General features: G+C 31.1%; 1 protein-coding gene and 1 pseudogene across 1 annotated transcript; one reads left to right on the top strand and one right to left on the bottom strand.

Moving 5' to 3' along the window:
• LOC115882608 overlaps window positions 1–19,443 on the bottom strand; it is a 31,957-nt pseudogene extending 12,514 nt beyond the window's left edge.
• LOC115882630 (tigger transposable element-derived protein 6-like) lies at window positions 2,377–3,933 on the top strand. Its single transcript, XM_030900823.1, has 2 exons — window positions 2,377–3,037; window positions 3,377–3,933. The coding sequence occupies exons 1-2, from the start codon at window positions 2,377–2,379 to the stop codon at window positions 3,931–3,933; spliced, it is 1,218 nt and encodes a 405-aa protein (XP_030756683.1).
• Window positions 19,444–26,616: the final 7,173 nt, after the last annotated feature.

Here is a 26,616-nt window from a genome sequence, read left to right as displayed (position 1 = left end):
CACCGGCTTTACTCGAATATATTAAGACCTCTTACCGTTATATAAAAGAACTACAGAGAGGTCAATACATATTTTTAGCAATTCTAAAAATTCTTCAACAAGTGGTACCGTTTGAAAGGTGACATTTAACAGTTTTTTTCGTCATTTTGGATAAGTAATAACAAACAAATGGTGTTCGTATGTTACGTGTTTGAATATTTTATGTAAAATGTTAATGGTTTTATTTACACTCATTCTTTTTTGGCTAACAGAAGTTCAAAAGATATTTAGACCTTATTGATAAATCACATAATAATAATTATAGAAATCTATACTAATGTATACTAATATATAAAACCCACTGATTAATCACGATCCTGCTCAAACCACTCAACTTATGAAGCGCAATTTTGGCATACAGGTTGATTCTAGGGTGTAGTGGTTCGATAAGAAGGGATTTTTCGAAATTCCAGTTCCAAGAGGGTGAAACCACCCCCCAAATATTACAATATTTTTTATTTAAAAAACGGTCAAGTTTCTGAAAAAACGCTTAAACACATATATTTTATTTTTTTTTACATATTTTAAGATTTTTTAAAAATGTATACAGGGTGTTTCGAAAAATCTGGTCATTGATTAATCACGATCCTGCTTAAAGCGCCTGAAGTAAAAAGCTGATTTTTGGAAAACGGATTGACTTTAGGGTGTAGAGGTTCGATAAGAAGGGATTTTCGAAACTCGAATTCCTAAAGGGGTGAAACTATCACTCAAATATTAAAATATTTTTATTTAAAACCGGTGAGTTTTTCGGAAAACTCTTAAACACGTATATTTTATTTTGTTGTTTTACATATTTTAAGTTTTTTTATAAATTTATACAGGGTGTTTCATAAAATATGACCAATGAGTAATCACGATTCTGCTTAAACTGCTTGGCGATTAAAGCTGATTTTTGGCAAACGGATTGACTGTGGGGTGTAGAGATTCTAAGAGATTCTCTAAGAAGGGGTTTCTCGAATCTCTAATTCCAAGAGGGTGAAAACGCCTCTCAAATATTACAATATTTTTTGTTATTTAAAAAACGGATAATCTTTCGGGAAAACGCTTGGATACGCATAATTTATTTTGTTTCTTTACATATTTTGAAATTTTTTAAAAAATCATACAGGGTGTTTCATAAAGTTGGGTAATTCATTAACCACGATTCTGCTTAAACTGCTTGACGTAAAAAGCTTAGATATTTTTGGCAAACGGATTTTTCGAAAGTCAAATTCCAACGAGATGAAACTACCTCTCAAATATTGCCAAGTTATATAGTAATATCGCCATATTGTTTTTTCTCATGCTGACATAAATGTGAGAAAATTTTATCCAGTTTGTATGTTAATGGAAATTCTTGCTTTGCTTTATCATCACCATTACAAATGATTAATTCAACGCGAAGTCGCGGGTACACGCTAGTTTGTTATAATTATTTTAAACATTTTATGTTTATCTGAGCGGATAAGAAATTTTTATTGACGAATTAGCCTCGATTGAAAATTCAAATTCTTTCTTGTCTATCTGTTATTTCGATTTAAATTTTCCGAAAGAAATAAAGATTCTCGCTGTATTTTGATAGAAATCAACCGTCAAAAATGCCAATCAAGTGTCTCGCGATCGAACAGTATCAAACCTTTATACAGAACTGTTTTATTTTCTTAGATTTCCTGTGAGTGAAAGGAATTTTTTTTCTGTACACATTTTAAAATCAGTTTAAGGCCTTTGATTTAATTGTTCTTTTAAATTAAGTAATAAATAAAATGTGCTGGTTGTGTGTATTGATAAATACTTCAGAGTTCCTCTTTACTTCTATAAGACTCACACCAGTGATATCCAGTGATGATGCGTCGTTCAATAATTTTTTCCATCGCAACTGTTAAAATTACCTTATATCTATCAAAAATAGTAGATAAAATAGTACTTTAACCGCAAGGGTTGATTAAATGATTGACAGTAAAACTTCCCATTTCGGCCACTTCTAAAAAGCGGTCACTTCTGTTAGCGGTCAATTTTCAGTTGTTTGAATTAATCTTAGGGGAATTCCTATATTAAAATATTTCTCAATAACGTTAATTCCGAAAGCGGTCACCGGCCGCTTCAAAGGTACATTTTGGAAAATCCCATTAAATTTATTGCCCCAATACCGGCCAAAAACCGAACCCTTCGAACCTTTTTTTTTGTCTAACAAGAGCTGTTTCAGGACACTTTAGGAAAGTCCAAGCAATAAACATTTATAATTTGTTTGAGAAATAGGTACAGAGAGTGACAAATACAATACAAATTCGTCAGTAGTTTGCTGAAATTTTTGGGAGATATAGAATCAGTTTAGTTTCTTACTCTGAAAGAACAGCAACCATGTCTTTGAAACGTAAACGTTTGTCTATTAAAGAGAAATTAAATATTGTCGCGGAAAGTGAAAAATATAACAGCAGTGCTCGAAAGTTGGCGGAAAAGTTTGGTGTTGGAAGAACGCAAGTGAACGACATTTTAAAAAACAAAGTGGAATTAAAAAAAATGTTTGAAGAAGAAGGATGCAATGCAGATAAAAAACGAAAGTTTCCTAAAACAGAAGGATTTGCAATCGATCAACTAGTTTACGAATGGTTTTGTAAGGCAAGGAACAAAAACATACCCATATCGGGAACCTTAATTCGGGAAAAAGCTCTTGAGGTATCTACATCCTTGAAACTTAGTGAATTTAAGGCTTCAACTGGCTGGTTAAATAAGTTTTGCAAGAGACATAATATTAACTTCAAAACAATTTGTGGTGAGTCTGCAGATGTGGATGAAGTGACTGTTGAAGACTGGAAAACAAAATTAACAGCAATCATTAAGGAATACGACACTAAAGACATTTTTAATGCAGACGAAACAGGGCTTTATTATATGGCAATGCCAAACAAAACCTTTGCTTTAAAGAATGATAAATGTGCTGGCAAAAAATCAGCTAAACAACGAGTGACACTGCTTTTCTGTTGCAGCATGCATGGTGAGAAGGAAAATCCGCTAGTTATAGGTAAGAGCAAAAACCCGAGATGTTTTAAAGGAGCGCATGTAGATAAATTGCCGATAGAATGGGTATCCAACAAAAAAGCTTGGATGACGACAGATATAATGACATCTTGGCTCAAAACCTTTGACACCAAAATGAAACGGCAGGGTAGAAAAGTTCTTTTATTTTTGGATAATGCCACGTCTCACCCAAAAATAGAACTTGAAAATGTTCGTATAATTTTTTTTCCTCCAAATACGACATCTCATTGCCAGCCGTTGGACCAAGGAATTATTCAAAATTTTAAATTAAAATATCGTCAATTTTTTATTAAAAGACTTTTGACTTTTACTAATACCGAAGAAACGATGGAAAAGGCTAAAGAGAGCATAAATTTGGCAAGTACTATGGTGTGGATAAGTACAGCATGGAAAAATGTTACATCGAACACTATAAAAAAATGTTTCCAAAAAGCGGGATTTGCAACCGTCAAAGGGGACGATGCATTTGACGAAGAGGACGACATTCCTTTAAGTCAGTTATCTTCAATTTTAAAAAACATGCCAGGAAGTCCAGATCTTAAAGAATATCTGACAGTCGATTCAGATGTCCCTACGGAAAATCCTAGTTTAGAGATGCAGGGAATAATCCAGGAATTTACAAACAACAAGGACAGACAGGACTCCACTCAAGCCGAAGAGGAAGAAGATGAAGGCCAAGACATTCTGTGTTCATCTATAAATAATATGAGTGAAGTATGTGAAAAATTAAGAGACATTCAGAATTTTTTGGTGATTCAAAACAAAGACGAACTAGCGGTTGATATTGCCCATACTTTGATGAAATTTGAAAGTGAAATTACAAAAATCAAAATTAAAAATTTAAAGCAGACTACCATTAATCAGTTTTTCACCATATAAAATAAGGTTATCATTTTGTAACTTTTTAAAGTCAATTGTACATATGTATATAAGAATACCTATGTGTAAAATACATATGTATACATTGTAAGTTTTTTTAAAAAAATTTTTATGTAATAAAGTTTTTTTGTAACAACTGAATTATTTTTTTTGTGCCAAAACCTAAAAACTGAAGATCATTTATTAACACTTATTGTGTGTTTGTACTACATGCTCGTACTTAATTTTAATTACTTTGCACGTTTCCAAAATAAAGGCATTTTACATTGGTATCTGTATTTTATTGTTCCCAATAGTGGCCACTTCCCTTAACGGCCACATTCCTTTGAAAATTTTTGTGGCCGCTATATGGAAGTTTTACTGTACTTTAACAGCGAGGATAGGCTAAAAACTTTACTTCTTCACGCACGTTTTTTAATTGCTTCCATCTTTGAAAATTTTTGTATTTCTTTTCATAAGTTATTCGGGATTTAAATGGAAGTAGTTTGGATATGGCGTTTGTTGCCTTTGTTGCCAAATTTACTTATTTCGTTTTCAGCCATTTCTGGCTCCAATTCAATCAGCAATGGACACGAAAGAGAATTAAAAAATATTGACTCAAAACTGACAACTAAAGAAACAGCTTTGTTTATTTTAGTCCAATAAGATTGTCATTTGAAAATAAAAAATTACGGGCAAGCTGATTTTTTCAGAGTTTGTCAGCGACTGTCTTTCGAAAATCGGAAATTTTTTTTAAACTGTACTACAACAAAATAATTAGACGCAAATTGTACAAAAGAACATTCTCTATAAGTTCGCCTAATCAATTTTTTTATAAGTTTATTATTTCCGGACTTAGCGGCCGTTTGATGAACCCTTTGGGGTGGTTTTCAAAAAGTTTTTTACAGCAAATTGACCCGTATGAAAGTTGTTCATAATAAGCAACTTTTCCTCACGATTTTTTTTTGTAGCTTCATTATTTTTGGAGATAGCGTCCAGTTCATAAACAAATTGGGGTAGTTTCATAATTTTTGTTTAGTTCTACAAATTTACCAACTTAAAGGTGTTCATATTAAAATTACATGCAAACTTCTCTGCGATATGTATTTATTTCCCCAAAACGAAACATGGAATTCATCAAGTGAATTAATATTATGATTTTTTTTTTATTTGTATCGTCTTCTTTTTTGTGATGGACCTGGCGTTGGCTCCTCAGATTTATTGTTGGTTTCTTTTGTTGCTTCGTATGAAGTAAAGTCGTCGTCGTCAAAATATAGTTCATAAGGCAAAGGTGTACATATACCTCTTATTTTGAACGAGTTTCCTAGGGTGAATTTGCTGAAAAAAGAGTAACATTGAAAACTACCCTAATTTGTTCATGAACTGGACGCTATCTCCAAAAATAATCAAGCTACAAAAAAAATCATGAAGGAAAGTTGCTTGTCCATTTATTATGAACAACTTTCATACGGATCAATTTGCTGTATTATTATCTTTGAGGAAGAATAAAGGTTTTTTTTATTTTTAAATTGCCCATATAATCTAGATAATAATTAGAAGTAGTTAGCGGTTATGCAAGGGTATCTTTCACCCCCACTGAGTTAATGAATTCCGCGAGAAATATTCTATACGGCCCCGTCTGTCCATAACAGAAGACGGTCGATATGTCGAAAACCTGTAGCAAAATCTCATGTCTCGGTTTGCAATTTATTTTTATTATTATTAGATATAGTTTAAACGTATTGATGGTGGTAAAATGTAGTTTAAATTGTTATAAAATTCTGCATCTCTCATTGCAAATATTATTTTCGTTTTAATTGCTGCTCACCGGCTAGATTTTTTTTTGCATTACAGCTGACGAAGAGCTATCTTACAGCTATCTCGAAGAGGAATCGAGCAAAATATCAAGTGTGCTATATTTTTGTAAAGGTAATTTTAAATTATTTTCAATGAGTTAAAAATATACAGGGTGTCCATTTTAAAAAATCAAATTTTCTGTTGATAATTATTAAAATTATTAATTTAAAAAAAAATATACTTAAACCATTAAATTCTGCAAAAAAGATGCTTTGGAAATGTTTTCATAAAAATAGTAAATTTTCCATAACAAAAAAGTTACAGCGATTTGTTAAAAAAGCGTATTTTTGAAAAACACCTCGTAACTCCGAAACGGTAACAGGTATCGATGTGCGGTTTTCACCATCATGTTTTTGACAAAAATTGAGCTCCAGACACCGATATTAGTTTTCTATATATCTCCTATAGAAAAGGGTGTTTCCCTATAAAAGCGTCCAATTTGGCTCACCCTGTACAAGAATCCGCGATGAAAAAATGTTTATCGTAAACCGTTTCAAAGTTATGGTACTTTTAATGAAAAAAGAATTTTTTTTTCAAAAGTGAGCTAAAAATCCTGCCTTCCGAGGATTTTTTTTCTTGGTTATTACCGCCACTCTAGCCAATCAATTAAATCTAAATTGATATAACCAGACATTTAGGTACTTTAAAGTCAGTACCGTCATAAGGAAGTTCCTCTTTATACATACCGAAACAATTACTTTTACACAATCTTTAGAGTCAATAAAAGTAATGATATATGTCTTTAAGGCGGCGCTTTTTTGTAAAATTACAACAGTCTCTTGTTCACGACATTACAGTTATGTCAAACATGCCTTTTTTTAATTGACGATTATTCTTCGAATGTCTAAAAGGAATGAACGAATCATTATTCTTTTTTCGTTTTAATGAAAAACATCTCAAATATTTGCTGGATTGCGGAGACCGACGTCCAGCTGGTTTGACTGTTAGACGAAGAAGAATTTAGTGTTTGACCAGCTGAAAATAAGCAGTCGGTCAGTCAGTGTACTCCACACATAGAAAAAATACCGTATGACCCTTAGAACTCGTATACAAAATTGATCATAAATAAGTAAAACAGTTTGAATAGATCAGATCACTTGTGAAAATACATATATAGTGATTTTTTAATGCAACTATTCCCAATTTGAAAAATATTGTAATAATATGTATACAGGGCTGTTCACCACATACGACACGGAGTATTGTAGCTAAACGATTAGATTTTTACAAATTGTAAGTTTTGGGTTCGTTGGGAGGATTATTAGAGCTACAATTTAAAAATGTTTTTACAAGATACAGAGTGTCCCAAATAAATAAAAAATATCAAAGTTGCATTTTTTTAAATGGAACACCCTGTATATTATTACATTTTTAGTTTCTACGATTAAAATAAAGATAAATTTTATTACGGTTTATCACACTTAAACCTTACCGTTTTTGAAATATTTTCAATTTTGTGAAATTGCAGTAAAAATTTTAAGGTTTATTTCTCCAGGATATCAAAGTTTTTAATACTTAATACCGTATGATCGAAAAAAAACGGCGTCCAGTTGGCTGGGAAATGACGATCAATGACATTTCCCATATAAATTTACATATAAAATGACAGCGATCTTCATTTCAGAGCCATTGTTGACGCCGTTTTTTCTCGATCATACGGTATTTATTAAAGTATATTTATTGATCAGTTATTGTGACGCAATAATACTACCTTATACAGAGTGTCTAAATATTTATTTTAAATAATTTCTAGCTTTAAACGGCAATAACTTGTTTAATTTAAATGGAACGCCCTGTATATATTAGAATAGATGCAAAAAAAATTGTCTATCAAATTGTATTGCACCATTTTTTACCTATCCCTTCAAGTTTTCAAGAAAATGCATTTTTTTATAATTTAAACCTCATTTATCAATATACCCATGGAATATTGACATTTTTGATTGTTTTTAAAGCAACAAATGTACAGAATGTACAGGTGCTAAAAGCGATAATATTACAGTCCATTTGTATACAAAAAGAAAACCATTTAAATCTTTATAAAAGAGTATACCATTAATTAAATAATATACCACCATTATTTCCGCCCAAATATTAATTAATTATATACTTAATTGTGTTACTTAATAAATTATTCTAAATAAATGTGGATTTGAATCAGAAATCAATATAATAATAAGTTATGAAAATAAACGTCACTGTTGTTATAAATAAGCATTTGTCAAAAAATGAAATAAAGTTTTTAAGGTTATACAAAATTCAGTTTTTTATGTATTTAGTATTTAGAGCAATTATTATTAATCAAGGCAAACAGTCAGTTAATGTAGTTTGAATACTGGAATCATTTTAATTGGTCCTCTTTAACAACTATTTAAACAGTTTTTTAATTTTTTAATGAAAAGAACGAACTATATCGACAATATTAGTATCTTTACTCTTGAAACATTTGTTACAACTTTAAAAATAATCTAAAATGTCAATTTTCCATGGGTATATTGATAAGTGGGGTCTAAATTATAAGAAAATGCATTTTCTACGAAAACTTGAAGATATAAGTAAAAAATGGTGTAATATAATTTGATAGACAATTAAATTGTGCATCTGATTCTCCTAGAATATATAGGGTGATAAATTTGTGATATACCTTGGCTTTACTGTAACGTTTCTCTGTGTATGTTACTATACCATTTGTAGCCGCCAAGTCAAGTAGTACCATATTAGACTGCACTCGTGTACGTCGTGTGGGAATGCCTTATCTATTATCAAACAGACAAACAGAATCGTACTATTCCTAATTAACAAATTCTTACCTAACGACCCGTTGCCGTTGCTTAAAACAAAGCTCGCCGGTAATCTCAAGTGGAAAGGAATACAAATGAATTGGTTTTCTGGGAACTTCGATTGAATTAAAGATGTTCGAAAAAAAAGACGTTTAAAGACTCCAAATTCAAATATGATTAGTATTCATGATCAGGAAATTGAGGAGAATATTGATTCTGTACACGATGCAGTGTGTCCCGGGTTTTACTAATCACCAAAATTGTTTAAAGAATTAGTGGGAAGGTTGATCAAAAAATAATCAATGTTAATTTATATTGAAAAAGTGTGCTAAAACCTTATTTTTGGCTACAGAATAAAAAATTGTGTTGCAAAATTATTTAGAAATGTATTATTATCCGAACTATATTCAATACCAAATAAACTTTTAGTTACGTAATCGAGGGCGCTATTTTTAAATTCATTGTTGCCAACCATGGACGAATTTGGCGCCGCGCTGATTAACTGGAATTTAAAATTTCCGCTGTGGATTCAGGTGGTAGCTCTGCTGTAAAAAATGTCCAGTTGCCACATTTATTTATTTATTTCCTGACAATCTCATTTGTTTTGACACTTTAGTTTTGTATTACGAGTGTTTAGTTGTGATACTTTTAGCTTAAAAATGTTTACTAGCAGACCTTGCAGTCGAACATTGTTCTTTTTAGAACCTCTTTTAGTATCTTTTTTAGTGCTAAAGTACAAGATAGCTTAATAGCCGTAAACAACTCATCGCAACTTTATTAGAATATTTTGAACGGGAAAGGGGTAGTAATGGGCCTTTATATCCCTTAAATGCTGTTAAGAAGGTGAGTTTTATTGATGTAAATAATAACTGTTTATATATTAACTAGCGTGTACCCGCGACTTCGTTCATTTGAAATGGTGATGATAAAACAAAGCAAGAATTTCTATTAACATACAAACTGGATAAAATTTTCTCACATTTATATCAGCATGAGAAAAAACAATCGAGAAACCCCTCCTTATCGAACCTCTACACCCCACAGTCAATCCGTTTGCCAAAAATCAGCTTTAAACATAAAGCAGTTTAAGCAGAATCGTGATGATATGACCATTGAGTAATGGTCATATTTTACGAAACACCCTGTATAAATTTTTAAAAAATCTTAAAATATGTAAAACAACAAAATAAAATATACGTGTTTAAGAGTTTTTCCGAAAAATTTACCGGTTTTTAAACAAAAAATATTCTAATATTTGAGGGGTGGTTTCACCCCCTTAGAATTCGAGTTTCGAAAAATACCTTCTTATCGAACCTCTACACCCTAAAGTCAATCCATTTTCCAAAAGTCAGCTTTTTACGTCAAGCGCTTTAAGAAGGATCGTGATTAAATAAAAAATATTGTAATATTTGAGGGGTGCTTTCACCCTCTTGGAACTGGAATTTCGAAAAATCCCTTCTTATCGAACCTCTACATCCTAGAATCAACCTGTATGCCAAAATTGAGCTTCTTACGTTGAGTGGTTCGAGCAGGATCGTGATTAATCAATGAGTCAGTCACTTAAGGATTTTATATATTAGTATAGATAATTAATTTATTTTTATTTCCTAAAATATTTGTAATCTTTTACATATTATGTAAAAGTGGGCAACGCTGTACCGGTCAAGCTTAATCACGTGACTAAAAGCTTATTTGATATGAACTATACATCAAAAATAATACAGTGTAAATCCCGCTTTATATTCAAGCTAATTTTTTGCATAAATTTAATAGTACGGGAGGTGGCGACACTAAAAATTATGTAAGATTTCATAACGATTAGTTTTACTTTTTTTGTATCATTTCAAAGCTATCGTAACATAAAATCGATTCCTGCAGGGGTACCAGCGGGACACTGATTAACCGCGATATGTTAATTATGTTAAAAAAAAAGTTTCATTGTTAAAAATAGTAAAAGTAGAAACTTTATCAATTTTTTAATAACATTTACGACATAAAACGATATCCTGCCACTTTTTCGGTAGACCTATACACTCCTGCCATAATAGTGACTCATTATTTATGTGAAAAAAAAATTATCAATTGATACAAATTATAAAAGTTGAAATTTTTTTTAGCATTTCATTAATAATTACGATAACTAAAAAACTTATCCTGCCAGTCATTTGATGGGACCTGGCTTCGGCAGAAGCAAAGTTGTTGAGCGGAAACACCTTTATATATTCAATATTCTAGGCTTCCAAATTCTAAATCTAAAGGTTCTCAATGCGTTATATATTGAGTGATTATATACACATGTTAGTTATATACATTTTTCATTTCTACAAAATTATTATTTAGGTTTATTAAAAATTTAGATAATTTATACCAATGGATAGTTTTTTTTTACATAAATAAAATTATGGCAGGAGTGTATAGGTCTACCGAAAAAGTGGCAGGAAGGCGTTTCATGACTTATTTAAATGCTATTGAAACATTGAGAAAGTTTCATCTTTTATTATTTTAAACATTTAGACTTTTTGTTCAACATACCGCCGCGCCGTCAATCGTTGTCCCGCTAAAGAGGTGGCAGGAGTTCATTTTCTTGATCAGCGGTATTAATATTACAAAATAAAATATAAATCGAGTTTTATGAAATGGGACAATGAAAAGTGTCGCCACCTCCTGTACTATAAGTCAGAATGTAAATTTTAACTATCTAAACAAATATTTTTAATAGATTCAAGTAAGAAATAGTCTTTAACAATGTAAAATACTTGAAAATGTCAATTAATTATTACTTGTGTAAATAGCACCTAAACTTTACTTAGCCAATAAACAAATACAAGAAATCTGTCAGAAGTTAAAAATCAATAATATTGACCATGAAGAAGTATTTGATTTCCTTGACGTTATGATGAGAAACAAAAAATAAAAAAATGTAAACAGAACAAATTCGTATCTACATCATATTATAAATAGAAATAAATTGTCAATAGTTGAATAAAAATAAATCAAAAATCTATAATGTTCATAAAAAAACAGATGTTCTTCTAGTGTTAATTAATTATTGTTTATACAAGACGATGAAATGATATTTTATCGTCGACCGAATAAAAGATTAATTCACGAGCGATGAAATCGTAAGTGAATTAATTTCGGGAAACGATAATGCAATTTTATCGTCGTGTATAAAACAATATTTTTTTCCATAGCAAGTTACGTTTTAAAAAATATTCAGAATATTATTTCAAGGAATTTATTACGAGTAGAAAAAATATTGTGCTGGGTTGGCGTTGGTTTCTATGTAATTTGACAAATAAATAAAGCTGTCTTTTTAGTTGTCAGTTTTGAGTCAATATTTTTTAATTCTCTTTCGTGTCGATTGCTGATTGAATTGGAGCCGGAAATGGCTCAAAACGAAATAAGTAAATTACCAACATATATTCAGGCTGAGGAGACAAACGCCATATCCAAAGTACTTCCATTTTAATCCCGAACTTATGAAAAGGAATACAAAATTATTCAAAAATGGAAACAATTAAAAAACGTGCGAGAAGAAATAAAGTTTTTAACCTATCCTCGCTGTTAAAGTATCATTTAATCTACCCTTGCGATTAAAGTACCGTATGATCGAAAAAAAAACGGCGTCCAGTTGGCTTGGAAGTGAACATCAATGACATATTCCCCATTTAATTTTACATATAAAATGACAGCGATCTTCATTTCATAGCCATCGCTGATGCCGTTTTTATTCGATCATACGGTACTATTTTATCTCTTGGAAGGAGCATAGCAAAAATCTTAGGTCCACCGCGAAGGGACTCAAATATGGCCGCCTTAAATTCCGGTTTATCAGTGCCGTTCTAATTTTATTTAAAAAATGTAAAATTATGATGTAGGGTAGACGTGAGGTAGACTCAATATTTTTTTTTTATTTTACGTTGTGAATAAATGTTGGTAGTTATTAAAATTTTAAAATTGTTATTAAAATATAAAATTCTAATAAAAATAGATAAGGTATAATTATTTATAACCACAAACATCCGATACGCTACTGAAGCAGATAAGTCAAATTGACGTATCTAAATTCTTTGACATCTAATCTTTGACATGTAGTAAATAAAAGCAAAAATGCAAGAAAAAATATATAATTATTTAATTTAAGTGAATTTCATAAATGATCGGTTTACTACACGTATGTGTATTATATAGTCACTTACTAGTGAAAAGTTGTTACATTATTTCTCTCGATTTTTGCCGATATTTACCGCACGCTACACAACCAACTATTTTAGAGTCTTTTTCGATAAATTGCGATAAATAGTCTCACTGTTAATTTAAGTTCTGCCACAATTTCCATCTAAATTTACTACCTTTATACAACTATCAGTAGTAGAATAAATAATAAATAACATAAAATCAGCTCCGTAAAAACTGACAAATCCACAAAATTTCAAATCAAATTCAAATGTGTCAAATGAATCGTCAAACAGAACTGTCAAGGATCCCCACCCTAGAGAGTTTTTATGGTGGCTTTTCCGCTCACCATGCATGAATACATGGATAGCATTATGCTCCTTCCTTAGTCTTCTTATTCAAAGTTTTATCTACTATTTTTGATAGTTATAAGGCAATTTTCACAGTTGCTATGGAAAAATATAATAACTTTCTGTCACTATCTATTAAGATTTGGAATACCACCAGATAAAAACTAATGAAATTAAGAACTATATAATAAAAAATTCCTAGAATGGCAAAAGTGCTATTTGACGCTTCATTATATTATAACGGATATTAGAAACGATTTTATATATTATTCAGAGAAAGCACTCACTATATAGGTACTGTTTTCTAGAAATCCTTTCAGGTATAGATATGATCTGTCGGAAAGATATCTATAATATTTTAAATGTGTAGACAACCATATCATCATTGCTCCAGTTTTTTTTTCAGCATTATAAAAGAAACATGAGTGCAAAAATCAACGGTAAAAAAAACTAAATACAGTATGAAATTACGAATGTGTTTTGGTCAGGTATATGGGTTAGACGGGTAAATATACTGCGTGGTGAATTAAACAGGTCTATAAATAACCAGTAAACTTATTTAGAAGCATTAGTGCTAATTAAATTTAATGTAATTATAAATGTTGATTTTAGTATTTAAAATTATAATTTATAATAATAATTTATTAAGATGGATTTATTATAGAAATTAGTAATTCTTAAAATAACTGCTGTAAAAAATGAGCTCTTGAAGAAAGAAAATAATTAAATTTCTAGTAAAGTAATTATAATTATTTGTAAATAAAATCTTTGTTGTGGGGTTCATCCAAAAAATGACAGAAAATACAATTAACCATGACCAACATGACAGACAGGCCAGAGACATCGATTTGTGACGTCACCGCACTAGTCCGGCTTTTGTATTGTGCCATATGGTACTGCATATAGGTTTTGCATAAATAATAGTATTTATTGATAGTTTTGCCAGATATAAATATGAAAAATATTATACAGAAAGGTATTAAAAAATAACATTAACTTTTTATCGCGTTAAAGTAACTGAATAGCATTAAAATTTAGATCTAAAGCACGAATATTAATATGACATAAACTACAGCATAAGATGAAAAAATTAAATCTAGATAATAAAAAGCGTGTCCTAAAATTGCGTTAGCGAGTATTTAGCAACTAGTGATAATATACCTGTGATAAAAAGTTTCCAAATATTAAAAAATTTGAAAACTATACGTTTATCGACAAGTTAAGAAAATGTATTGTATATGATAACGGCAGAATACATTTTAAAGTTTAATTAAAAATAATTGTAAAAATTTGCGTAACATATTTAAAAAATGTGGATATCAGATAGAACTAACTATTAAGATTAAGTAATTTGTAGTTCGATGTTCATCAAGTAACCATCTCCATAAATCGTAAATAAAAAGATAATGATATCATTTTTTTTATATAAAATACTGAAATAAAGTACAAATTCATTTAATTTCTTTAAAATATATTTGCCATTTCATAATAATAATAATACTTTTCAATATTTAATTTCATCCTGAATTTCCAAATCTTGTTTTCTTTCATCGGGACGTTTTCTCTTTATGGGAACATGCACAGAGGGTCCATAAGAGGGTTGATTTGGAAAAAGTGTAGGCACAGCATGTTCTGTAGGTTTTGCACGTGACCTAGTTACAGTTAATATTGTTGGGAAAGAGAATGTAGACAGATCCTGAGGACTTATTATAATTGCTGCTACAAGGCACAGACACAGAACAATGTCGCGGAATTTTTTACTTCACAAAGTAAAAATAAAGAAACGATAACTGTTTTACAGAAAAATACACGTCACTTACGTTGGTTTAACACTATACACTAACACTAACGCTATTAATTATGTTTTTATATAAATTCCCCAACTTTTTCCTAGCCCGGACACACAGCCGGCATCGCCGGTGTTACTATAATTTTTACCGAAAGTATGGTTTTTTCGCGGGTACGATGTTATGAATCGGATCTAGATAGTTCACTATTCACTCAAAATTATTTAGTATAATTTTATTAGCATAGAAACGCGTAAAAAACACAGATTTGTTGCGAAACTAATGAAAACAATTGGTTTGTTTACGACTACTAATTCTGGACCACTTCGGTAGAACTGTCAAAACAGTCAGGCCTTGAATATGACGTTAGCCACGAATTAACCTGTGAATTAAAATGACGGATACAACTGTCACTGTCAGGGATCTTCTAGCTGGAGAAACTATAACATACCGTATGATCGAATAAAAACGGCGTCAGCGATGGCTATGAAACGAAGATCGCTGTCATTTTATATGTAAAATTTAATTGGAAATGTCACCGATCGTCATTTCCAAGCCAACTAAACGCCATTTTTTTTCGATCATACGGTATATCATAGTCTTAATCGTAATCTTACAAAAATCATTTTATATAAAAGTAAAATCACTTTTACGCCTAAGCACAAAAGTTCGAAAATATATTATTAAACTGACATAAAGTGACAAATTCAACGAGTGTAACTGTAGTTTCTCGATATATAATTACTTACAAGGTATTACCTGGTGGTAATACTTTTAAATTTTATATTATTTGCAATGTTTGAAACTGTTTAAAAAAATATTTGTGATGTTTGAAAGAAAATATCATGTCTAGCAGTTCTTTCATTATAATTTTTGCTTTAAATCTACTCTGTGTCCTGTGTCCCATAAATGCCGATAAATCTTAGATTTTTGAAAATTGCTGTTTTTGAAATATTTTTTTTTTATTTTTTTTAAGAAACGAACCCAATCCAAAAAAACGCATAGATATTATTTAATAATTAAATAGCATTTGGAAAAAACGTACTTGGCATATAATTTATTCTAAAGTAGTATAAAAATAAAATTTCTATACAGAGGTAATAAATAATCAATTATAAATATATTTTAAAGTAATAACATCATCATTTTCAAAAAATGATAACAAATAATTTGAAACTTTAACCCTTTAACTAACACTCTGGTTCATTAATAATAATTATAATAGATGTTGATAATATCTATAAGATGAAATGGACCATTTTATTTAGATAATACATTTGTTTATGGTCTTCTTAGAACACCGAGATGTTGATTGTCTATTTATAGAGAAATAAACAGGACTACCAAGAGATTAACCAGAAAATGATTGCTAGCGCCTCTACAAAGTGTTAATTCGTCATTCTATTGGTCCCTTTATTTGTCTTGGCATTCTGGAAAGTTTTTTGACATCGTACAAGAACGCCATGGCTTAAGATGGTAATCAAAAAAGAATAACAGAATGAAAAAAACCGAATAATCCTTTTGAAGACTTGCTAACAAACAACACTTTAACTGCTATTTTGGAGGTACACGGAGAAAAATAAATCTCAAGAAAAACATAAGATGTAAAATATATTTATGATAATGTAAATATTAAAAATGTAAATATTACAAATGAATGCATTAGTTTCGGAGCACTGTCTTGTAGTATGTTTATGATAATTCATTTTTACTCCAACAGAACATGCTATTTTTTTTTCAAACGCCACAAATAAGTCTTTAAACAATTATTTCAAACGTTCCAAATAATATAAAAAGATTTAAGAGTCATACCTTGTATGTAATTATACAGGGTGTCCCAGAAATAAGTGCAAGTATTTTAATTGGTAGTATAGTTCAACTCAGAAACAAGCCTATGAGTTTTTTTCGCAAAAAAAAATTTTGAAAATTCTGCGAAAAATTTTGAAAAAAATTCATTTTATTTTTCACAAACTATTAGAGACAGAGTTTACCAAAAATGCTTTTTATAACTACTAGCGGGTAAATGAATTTCTAGATATATTACGAATTTTTTTGGAACTTTAGTTTCGGAGATATACATTTAATCGGACATTTTTAAAAAAATTAATTTTATTTTTCAGAAACTATTAGGGACAGAGTTTACCAAAAATGCTTTTTATAACTACTAGTGGGTAAATGAATTTCTAGATATATTACGAATTTTTTTGGAACTTTAGTTTCGGAGATATTCATTTAATCGGACATTTTTAAAAAAAAATAATTTTATTTTTCAGAAACTATTAGGGACAGAGTTTACCAAAAATGCTTTTTATAACTACTAGCGGGTAAATGAATTTCTAGATATATTACGAATTTTCTTGGAACTTTAGTTTCGGAGATATTAATTTAATCGGACATTTTTAAAAAAAAATAATTTTATTTTTCAGAAACTATTAGAGACAGAGTTTACCAAAAATGCTTTTTATATCTACTAGTGGGTAAATGAATTTCTAGATATATTACGAATTTTTTTGGAACTTTAGTTTCGGAGATATACATTTAATCGGACCTTTTAAAAAAAATAATTTTATTTTTCAGAAACTATTAGAGACAGAGTTTACCAAAAATGCTTTTTATAACTACTAGCGGGTAAATGAATTTCTAGATATATTACGAATTTTTTTGGAACTTTAGTTTCGGGGATATACATTTAATCGGACATTTTTAAAAAAAATAATTTTATTTTTCAGAAACTATTAGAGACAGAGTTTACCAAAAATACTTTTTATAACTACTAGCGGGTAAATGAATTTCTAAATATATTACGAATTTTTTTGGAACATTAGTTTCGGAGATATGCATTTAATCGGACATTTTTAAAAAAAATAATTTTATTTTTCAGAAACTATTAGAGACAGAGTTTAGCAAAAATGCTTTTTATAACTACTAGCGGGTAAATGAATTTCTAGATATATTACGAATTTTTTTGGAACTTTAGTTTTGGAGATATACATTTAATCGGACATTTTTAAAAAAATTAATTTTATTTTTCAGAAACTATTAGGGACAGAGTTTACCAAAAATGCTTTTTATAACTACTAGTGGGTAAATGAATTTCTAGATATATCACGAATTTTTTTGGAAATTTAGTTTAGTTGAAAAAAAATATATTGAACAAAAATATAAAAAATATATTTTTTTTTCTCGATATAATTTCATACAAGGTATGACTTTTAATTTTTTTCATATTATTTGGAACGTTTGAAATTGTTTAAAAAATTATTTGTGGCGTTTGAAAAAAAATTGCATGTTCTATTCGGAGTAAAAATTACTTTTTGTAGCTCGCCTGTAGTCAAACGTACAGCCTCACCTCAAAAAGTGTCATTTTTGCTCCTAATAAAACAATATATACTAGTATTTATATCAATATACAGGGTGAGTCTTAAATAAGTGCAAATATTTTTACAGGGCTGGTAGATCTCGATAAAAAAATCATATTTTCTCTTTACCGTTTTTCAAATAAGTCCAACATAACCGAGTGATCTTACTTTGAAAATTAAAAAAAAATGATTTTTTGCTTAAATTTTGAAAATCACTGGATTTTTTCTGGGTTGTCTTTCTTGAAAATTTAATCTATTACCTATGTTGTTTGTGTGTGCCATATATTACGTTTTCTAATTAAAAATTAAAAAAACTTCCAGAAAAAATTTCGAAAAATACTAATTTTTTAAAACTATTTTTATGTTGTACTCATAAATAAAAATATTTCTACTTATTTAATACTCACTCTGTATTTTGGCAAATTTGCTTGCACTTTACAAAAAAAATTTTTGATTTTCTTCCTCATTGACAAAATACCAAACAAAAATTTTCAAGAAAAAATAATATTAATTACTTGAAAACCAGTAGATTTTTTTTCTGGGTTTTCTTTCTTGAAAATTACATCTATTACCTATGTTGCCATATATTATGTGTTCTAACTAAAAATTAAAAAAAAACTACCAAAAAAAAATTCGAAAAATACCAAATTTTCAAAACAATTTTTTTTACTCGCAAATAAAAATGTCCACTTATTTAAGACTCACTCTGTATTTTGGCAAATTTACTTGCACTTTTTAAAAAAAAAACTTTAATTTTTGATTTTCTTCCTCATTGACAAAATACAAAAAAAAAATTCAAGAAAAAAATAGTATCAATTACTCACCGTAAAGAATATTTAAACTAAAAAAAAACGTTTTTCTCTAAAATCCTCCACGCAAACTGTCCCAAAAATCCCTTCAAACCACGCGCGTCCGTTCAACTCAACACACCCGGGAAACCCAGCAGAAACAAACGCGAATCAAAAAAAAAATAGAAGAGTATCGCAACCGCCCGCTGAAACGCCGAACAATCGAACGACGACCCGCTGAAACAATTGAAGAACGTCCTTGCGCGGCCTTGCAACAACAAACCACCGTTTCTTTCCGCCGCCGCTTACTACGATTATTTCACACGGGCTTCCTCACCATAAAGCAAGGCCAACTCTTCTTCGGCTGCCGCTGCTGAAAGCTCCTCTTCTTCCGCGCTACTATCGTGCTTCACTTGTTTCGCGATTTGACGCCGGCCGGCCGACTGCGATGTTCATATGTTTTTTCGGGAGAAGATGGTGCGATAAGGAGGTAGCAGTTGGTATAAGATGAGGCTGAAATGTTTGGAGGGTATATATAAAGATTTTGGGGGAAGGTGGGGGAATGGGAGGTGAATACAGATGGGTTTGAGAAGGAAAATGGTTGAAAATGAACTGTTGAAACATTAAATTTGAATCTTCTTTTCGTCTATTGGTAAAATTGACTGGATAATCCATATTTTCGGTTATAGACATATTCCAGTTTACAATTTGATCAGTCAATCTGTAGATTGGCCAATTTCAGTATCATGAACTATCATAGTTCAATGTGATCTGCAGGTAAGCATTGTGGCAATACCTACTGATTGTCGAAACTAATTGGTTCTTTATCGCAGAGACAGAATTCTACGCTATCGAAAGATGCGTACCATTTATCTTAGATAGGAATTAACTATCGAAAACAGGAAATAACCATCTTATCGATAGTCAAGTAGCACTAAACGCGATCAATTCAGTAACCTTCAATTCGAAGTTTGTCAAAGAATGCCTAGAGAAGCTCAATTAACAAATAGGCAAAGAAAATAAAGTCCTCCTACTCTGGGTGCCTGCTCACCAACGAATAGAAGGCAATGAAAAAGCAAATGATCTAGCTAGGAAAGGAGCGAACACTCCACTAACTGGACCAGAACCGTTCTGTTTTCCAAACGGGAACCAACTGAAAGCGGAACTGAGGAATCTGGAAGACTCTATCCGTAACCTGGAATGGGTGTCCTCCAACCGTCTAAGACGAAAAAGTTCCTCAGAACTTACGACCGATAAAAATCAAAGATTTTCCTTGATTTAGGTAGAAACAAGCTTTGGAGTGTCACGGGGTTTCTAACAGGACACTGTCTCCTCAACGAACACTTCAGTAGGCTGAAGCTGAGAAACAACAGCGAATGCAGATTCTGTGGGGAAAATGGGGAAACATCAGAACACCTTATCCCTGAGCGCGCCGAGACGACGACCGTTCGTGCCATGAAGTTTGGTAGGGCTGATGTCGAGGATAGAGAGCTGGCCTGTGTAGAGCCGTCTTAGATATTGGCTTTTGTTAAAGCCCCGACACTGTATGATGAGTTATAGTTTGGTTTACTGTTTGGTAGAACTGGTAGATCCTTTTAAATCAATTATTATTCTTTAGAGATTGGACATGAAACAGTTCTGCTGTTGGATAAATTTTTGTATTGCACTAGCGTGTTATAACATTTAAGTTACTTGAGAAATTTAGTCCTCTCGGCCTACGCCCCAGTAGCGGACTAAGCCTGTCGGGGGCCCGGGGCGGCGAAGCTAAATGTGGCCTCCGGTCTGTTTAGATAATGATATATTTCTAATGCACATTTTGTAAAAATTGAATGACGTATGTATAATGGTTGACAAAATTCAAGTATTTATACAGGGTGTCCCATGCTGAGCCTGCGCTAGAGGTTTCTAGAGAACTACAATATGTAGATACGAGATTTTGTTCATATCATTGTTTCACAATGAGATCTATCGATTAAAAATATTTTCAATATGGCGGCGCTTTTGGCAGTACCGGAAGTTGACAGCAACTTTCTTATTTTAAATGGGTGACCCTATTTTTTATTATATACTTAAATTCTCTGTAAAATTTTATGAATTTTGATAATAAACACTCTATACTTAACGTTAACCGTTTTTGAGAAAAAAAAAATTTTTGGAGGAAAAAAACTGCCTGCCAAAAATATGTATATAGCCTAAACGTCAAATTTAGTGATTGCCAGAGCCACTGTACCATAAAGAGAAGACGTGGCTATCTATGTCAAAAATTAAATTGTCCGAATGTCATATACCTAACAATGGCCGCAGCTGTCATGGAATTGAGCGATTAAAAAATTATCAGAAATCATTTTTTTTTTCAAATGGAAATCCACTTTTTTTATTTCACTCGTGAAAAGACTTTCGTTTTTAAAATTTGTTACTTTTTGACTATACATTTTCCTGTACCTAAAATAAGTCGTTTTTAAGTTATTTAAGATTTAGCTTTAAAGCGTATATTTTGCTTTATTTTAATACAATTTTAACCAGTAGCCTATGACAGTATATTATCGATCATCATTTCCAAGCTAACTTTGCGCTGTTTTTTTTTCGATCGTACGGTATATTATTAAAATATCTACTATTAGATATCACTAAAGAACGAAAATACGAGATATATTTATATAAATACACTTTTTAAACTTTTAAGGCATCAGTAGTTATAATATAGAAAATTTAAATTATTCATTTTCTGACAGATGGAAATAAATTGTCTGACTGTTTGACACTTAATGTCAAAGGAACCTAGATAAAATCAAGAAAAATACTAAATCTTAAACAACTTAAAAACGATTTATTTTAGGTATCGGAATATGTCTAGTTAAAACGTAACGAATTGGAAAACATTTTCACTAGTGAAATAAAAAAAGTGGGTTTCCATTTGAAAAAAAAATATGATAATTTTTTAATTGCTCAATTTCATGACACCTACCGCCATTTTTATATGACATTTGAACAATTTTATTTTTGAAATAGATAGCCACATGTCTTTTCTTTATGTCACAAGGGCTGTGATAATCACTAAATTTGACTTTTAGGCTCTACAAATTTTTTTGACAGGTAGTTTTTTTCGTCCAAAAATTTTAAATATTTTTTTCTTAAAAATGCTTCCAGGGAAATACCGTGGCAAAATATCGCGATTTTGTAAGTTCTCCAAGATCGAGGGGCCCCTTCGCTGTCTCAGACCCGTGGCCCCCGTTATACTAAAGACTTCACTGCTCATCATCAGTAATGAAGCTAGAATACAAGTTATGCTGTGCATTGGTTGTAATATAAATTGTTTATTCAGTAAAATAAATAATGAAACTATTGAAAATAACTTAAAAGCTAAAATAAATAAATTCAGTCCCAAAATATATAAAAAATAATAATTATTCGATATTTAACAAAGAAAATTACCCCTTGATTTAATTTCCTAAATAGAAAATGCCATTGACAATTACTGGGGCTTGATAATTAAGTAAATATCTGCTTCCATTTATACTGTTTATAGTTGGCGTATACGTATGGTTTGAATATTCCACCTACAAACTGCTTTATAACTATTGAACACATATTGGCCTTGTTTGCCAGTTGAATAAAAAATTATTTATTAAGATTTGGAGGCCCCCTAAAAGACGGGGCCCGGGGCGGACCGCCCCTTCGCCCCCCCCTTAGTCCGCCACTGCTACGCCCTTGGGGTCTAAACATTTCCCAGTGAGACTTATATGTAAGATAACACACTAGTACCATAAATAACTATTTTAATAAAGATATAAAAAAATAACATTAGCACTTTCAGTATTTTTTCTTAGCAATAAAACCAAGGTATAATTATTATAAAAACCATATTGCTATAAAAGATCCAAAAAGTTCCATATTTCAAGTTGTAATTCAAGCCAATCTCATAAACAGAATCGTAAATCGTACATCGCAAACCGATAATTGAGAGCGCATAGTGGTTTATTTATGTCTAAACATTTAAAGAAGCACTAGTATTAGAAATGAAATATATCAACTATTTAATATAGTTTTTATTTATTTTAAAAAATAGGAATGAACTGCATGGCCACAGCAGTCGCCATAAGATACGGTCGGAGCCTTTAATAACGCAATTTTGAAGGTACCAGCAAGCGAGTGGAGTAACTGCTTTTATAATTGGTAACGGATGCAAAAATGCATATAATAGTGTTTAAAAAAGTTATCTACTGTTTTTTTTTAGTTTCTATTCAAGAAGGATTCTGGGACCGTAAAATGGGGTGACTTTGCCTCTTGGGGTGACTTTGCCAAATTCCGTCCGAAAATATGTTAGACGTAGCCGTAGCCACTACTTGAAAAGAACGCGTTATGTGTTATCGGTAAATTATGGGTGGAGGCGCCTCACGTCTCGGAACGTCGCTAAATGCTTGCCGTCAGTTGCGATGTAGCATTTACAGTGCTGTGAAGTCAAATCTGTTTTTAAAGCCTATTTTGTGCGTTTCAAACTTCTACGTGGCTGCAATAGCTAACCACGTTATATTGAGGTAAGTATTCTGCAGAAGTTTGTTACAATATTGAGGGTGATGAAGCATATTTTACGTAATTATGCTTTTAAATGGGGTGGCTTTGGTCTATCAATAAGAATAAGGAAGAGGGCAAAGACACCCCATATAAGCAACTAACTTTGCCCATCCAGTTTTTACTTTTTTATATATATATATATATTTGTTTAATAAACAAAAAAGCGTATTATTGTTGTGTTGTCCTTATTACCACTTATAGCATAGACCATGCGCATTTGAGAAAATACAACGATTTTTGAAATAAACACGATTTAAAGTTCAGAATTGGGCAAAGTTACCCCACTTCACGGGAACAGTGGAACTCCTAATGGTATATGGCCGTCAGCATCTGACACGAAGGACTTTTTGTAATAAATGTACAAAAATGTTTATGATCTGTTTTTCTTAAAACCTATTTTCCCCTATTAATACCAGGATATGTAACGAACGACGGCGACGTACCCATAATAAAGCAAACAGACTGTAAGGAATAAGTCTCATTTAACGCTCGATCAAATGGCGAGAGCTATTTACTTTTGATTTGCGTTATTGCAAATATTATACTCTCACGCTCAGATTGAAATAATCCCCTGCGCCGGACAAGACAGTATTTCCTCTTGATAATAACGCGATGGCATATATTAGATAGACCAGTTCAATTTTCACGGTTATCTTGCTAATCGTTTTGTAAATTGTAAAGAGCCGTTTTCATGATGTATCAGTATTTAATAACTGATATATACGGATACGTGTCATTGCAGGGCCGTATTTATAAAGTATTTGGTTTGAGTTTATTTCACATAACAGAAAATAAGTAAAGACTATTCAGCCATCGTTACGTCATCATTATATTTATGTCAAATACGTAGATCATCTATACTTACATTGATAAATCAGCGCCATTAGTTTAGCATTAAAAAATATGTTTCCAACATCACGACATGCCCTTTTCAAACCTTCCTTATTGCCCTTATGAAACGTCCAACAGGTTTGTCTTTTCCGAGGACCTTACTTTGCGCATGCGCATTAAAAGTTGCACGTATTTCCAAAATAATCACAATTTTATACGGTTAAGAAAGTAAAAATTATACATTGTTATGGAAATTGTATAACGATTCATTCCATAACGATCCATTTCCATTGTATAACGACGCTTGTTTTTTGCGTTTTTTATTTTAAAAATTGTATTAATTACTCTTTTATCGGCCGCTTTTATATAGCCAAGGATGCGAGTGTGTCCACTGAGAAGTTAATTTTAAGTTTGTGCAATTATATTTCTATTTTTTTTTTCATTAAACTTTCTAAATACTCGTAAAAATCACTAGAAAGTGTTTGGTGTGTGAAAATTCTAATATAAAGGTCCCCGAGTTATCTTTTCATGGGCAAGTAAAGCATTCAGTTGTTCTTTTATTTATATTAAACCAAATGCATACTTTCTGGTTAGATTTCCTAAGAATATTGATATTCGTACGGAGTGGATAAATGTATTTTTTATATAGTTTAATTTTTTTGGCAGTAAACATTCAATTTATTGTTCAAATACTTTGAATAAGAAGACAAAGGAAGGAACATAATGCTATCCATTCTTGACAGTTCTGTTTGACGATTCATTTGACACATTTGAATTTGACTTGAAATTTTGTGTATTTGGCAGTCTTTACGGAGCTTATTTTATGTTATTTATTATTTATTCTACTACTGATTGTTACAGTTGTATAAAGGTAGTAAATCTAGATGGAAATTGTGGCAGAACTTAAATTAACAGTGCAACTATCGCGATTTATCGAAAAAGACTCTAAAATAGTTGGTTGTGTAGCGTGCGGTAGATCTCGGCAAAAATCGAGTGAAGTAATGGAACAACTTTTCGCTAGTAAGTGACTATATAATATACATACGTGTAGTAAACCGATCATTTATGAAATTCACTTAAATTAACTAAATTATATATTTTTCTTGCATTTTAGCTTCCTATAGTTTTCTTGAACTCTTCAACAGTTACAATCTCTTTAGTTCCAATCTTTTAGACTATTTTTAAAGCATTGACAATTCGCTATATTATTTAAAAGCGCTATCAATTAGTATTTTACATAGAAATATTACACCTTTTCATTGTACTTACTTCATATACGGCATCCCCGGACAAGAGTGTTCTACCAGCGTCTCTTTCACGAGAAAAATAATTTATAAGCTTAGCAATGTGCTCTTGTTCATTCTGATTACATCTTTGAGACATTTTTGCAATAAAAACATTTAATTTTTTTTTGACAGCAACAATCAATTTTTAATTTTGACATTGACCGTTGTCCGTCAATAAAAATATAACTCCAAATAAAGCTCCAAATCAAATGACAATGGAAATCACTTAAAAGAATATGCAGTAATTTACGAAATGCCGCAATGACGTCACCAATCTCTTTCATCTGGTTGTCAAGTGATTGAGAGAGTTCGACAATATATGACGTGACCTTGAACGATGGCTGAACATTCTATATTTACTCATATTGTTCGGAATTTTTCATTAATTGATTTATCTTACGATTTAGTACGTACACTCTGAGTTGAGGTGTTCTGTTGTTTTCCCATTTTCCCACCTTCTTCAATCTACCGAAGTGTTCATTGAGGAGTCAGTGTCCTGTTAAAAACCCCGTCCAATCCGAAGATTGTTTTTACACGAATTAAGGAAAATCTCTTGATTTTTCTCGGTCGTAAGTCCCGAGAAATTTCTTCAAGTGTCTAGACCAGTAGTTCCCAAACTTATTTTTCTCGTGGGCCACTTTCAAAATTTTACTGGTTTCGGTGGACCCCCTGCTGCTACATTTCTACCACATTCTTAAAGTCGCCAAAAAATAAAAATTGTGTCACTTCTGAGTTCTGTCCCTATATTCCGATATGTAAAATAAAAACGAAAAATGGTACATTTTATATCACTTTATTTATTAAAAGAATAGAATTACAAGAAAAAATATTAAGGTAATATAGGTTCAGGTCATAATTTTAATTAATGGGAAGGATGTATCTGATGGAGTGTCAGCAAACGATCAATGTTTGGCT

The sequence above is a fragment of the Sitophilus oryzae genome, unplaced genomic scaffold (genome assembly GCF_002938485.1).
Source record: "Sitophilus oryzae breed Bouriz unplaced genomic scaffold, Soryzae_2.0 scaffold_178_pilon_pilon, whole genome shotgun sequence".
Taxonomy (NCBI): domain Eukaryota; kingdom Metazoa; phylum Arthropoda; class Insecta; order Coleoptera; family Curculionidae; genus Sitophilus; species Sitophilus oryzae.
The sequence above is the reverse complement of the archived record's forward strand: the minus strand, read 5'-3'. Positions and strand labels throughout refer to the sequence as shown.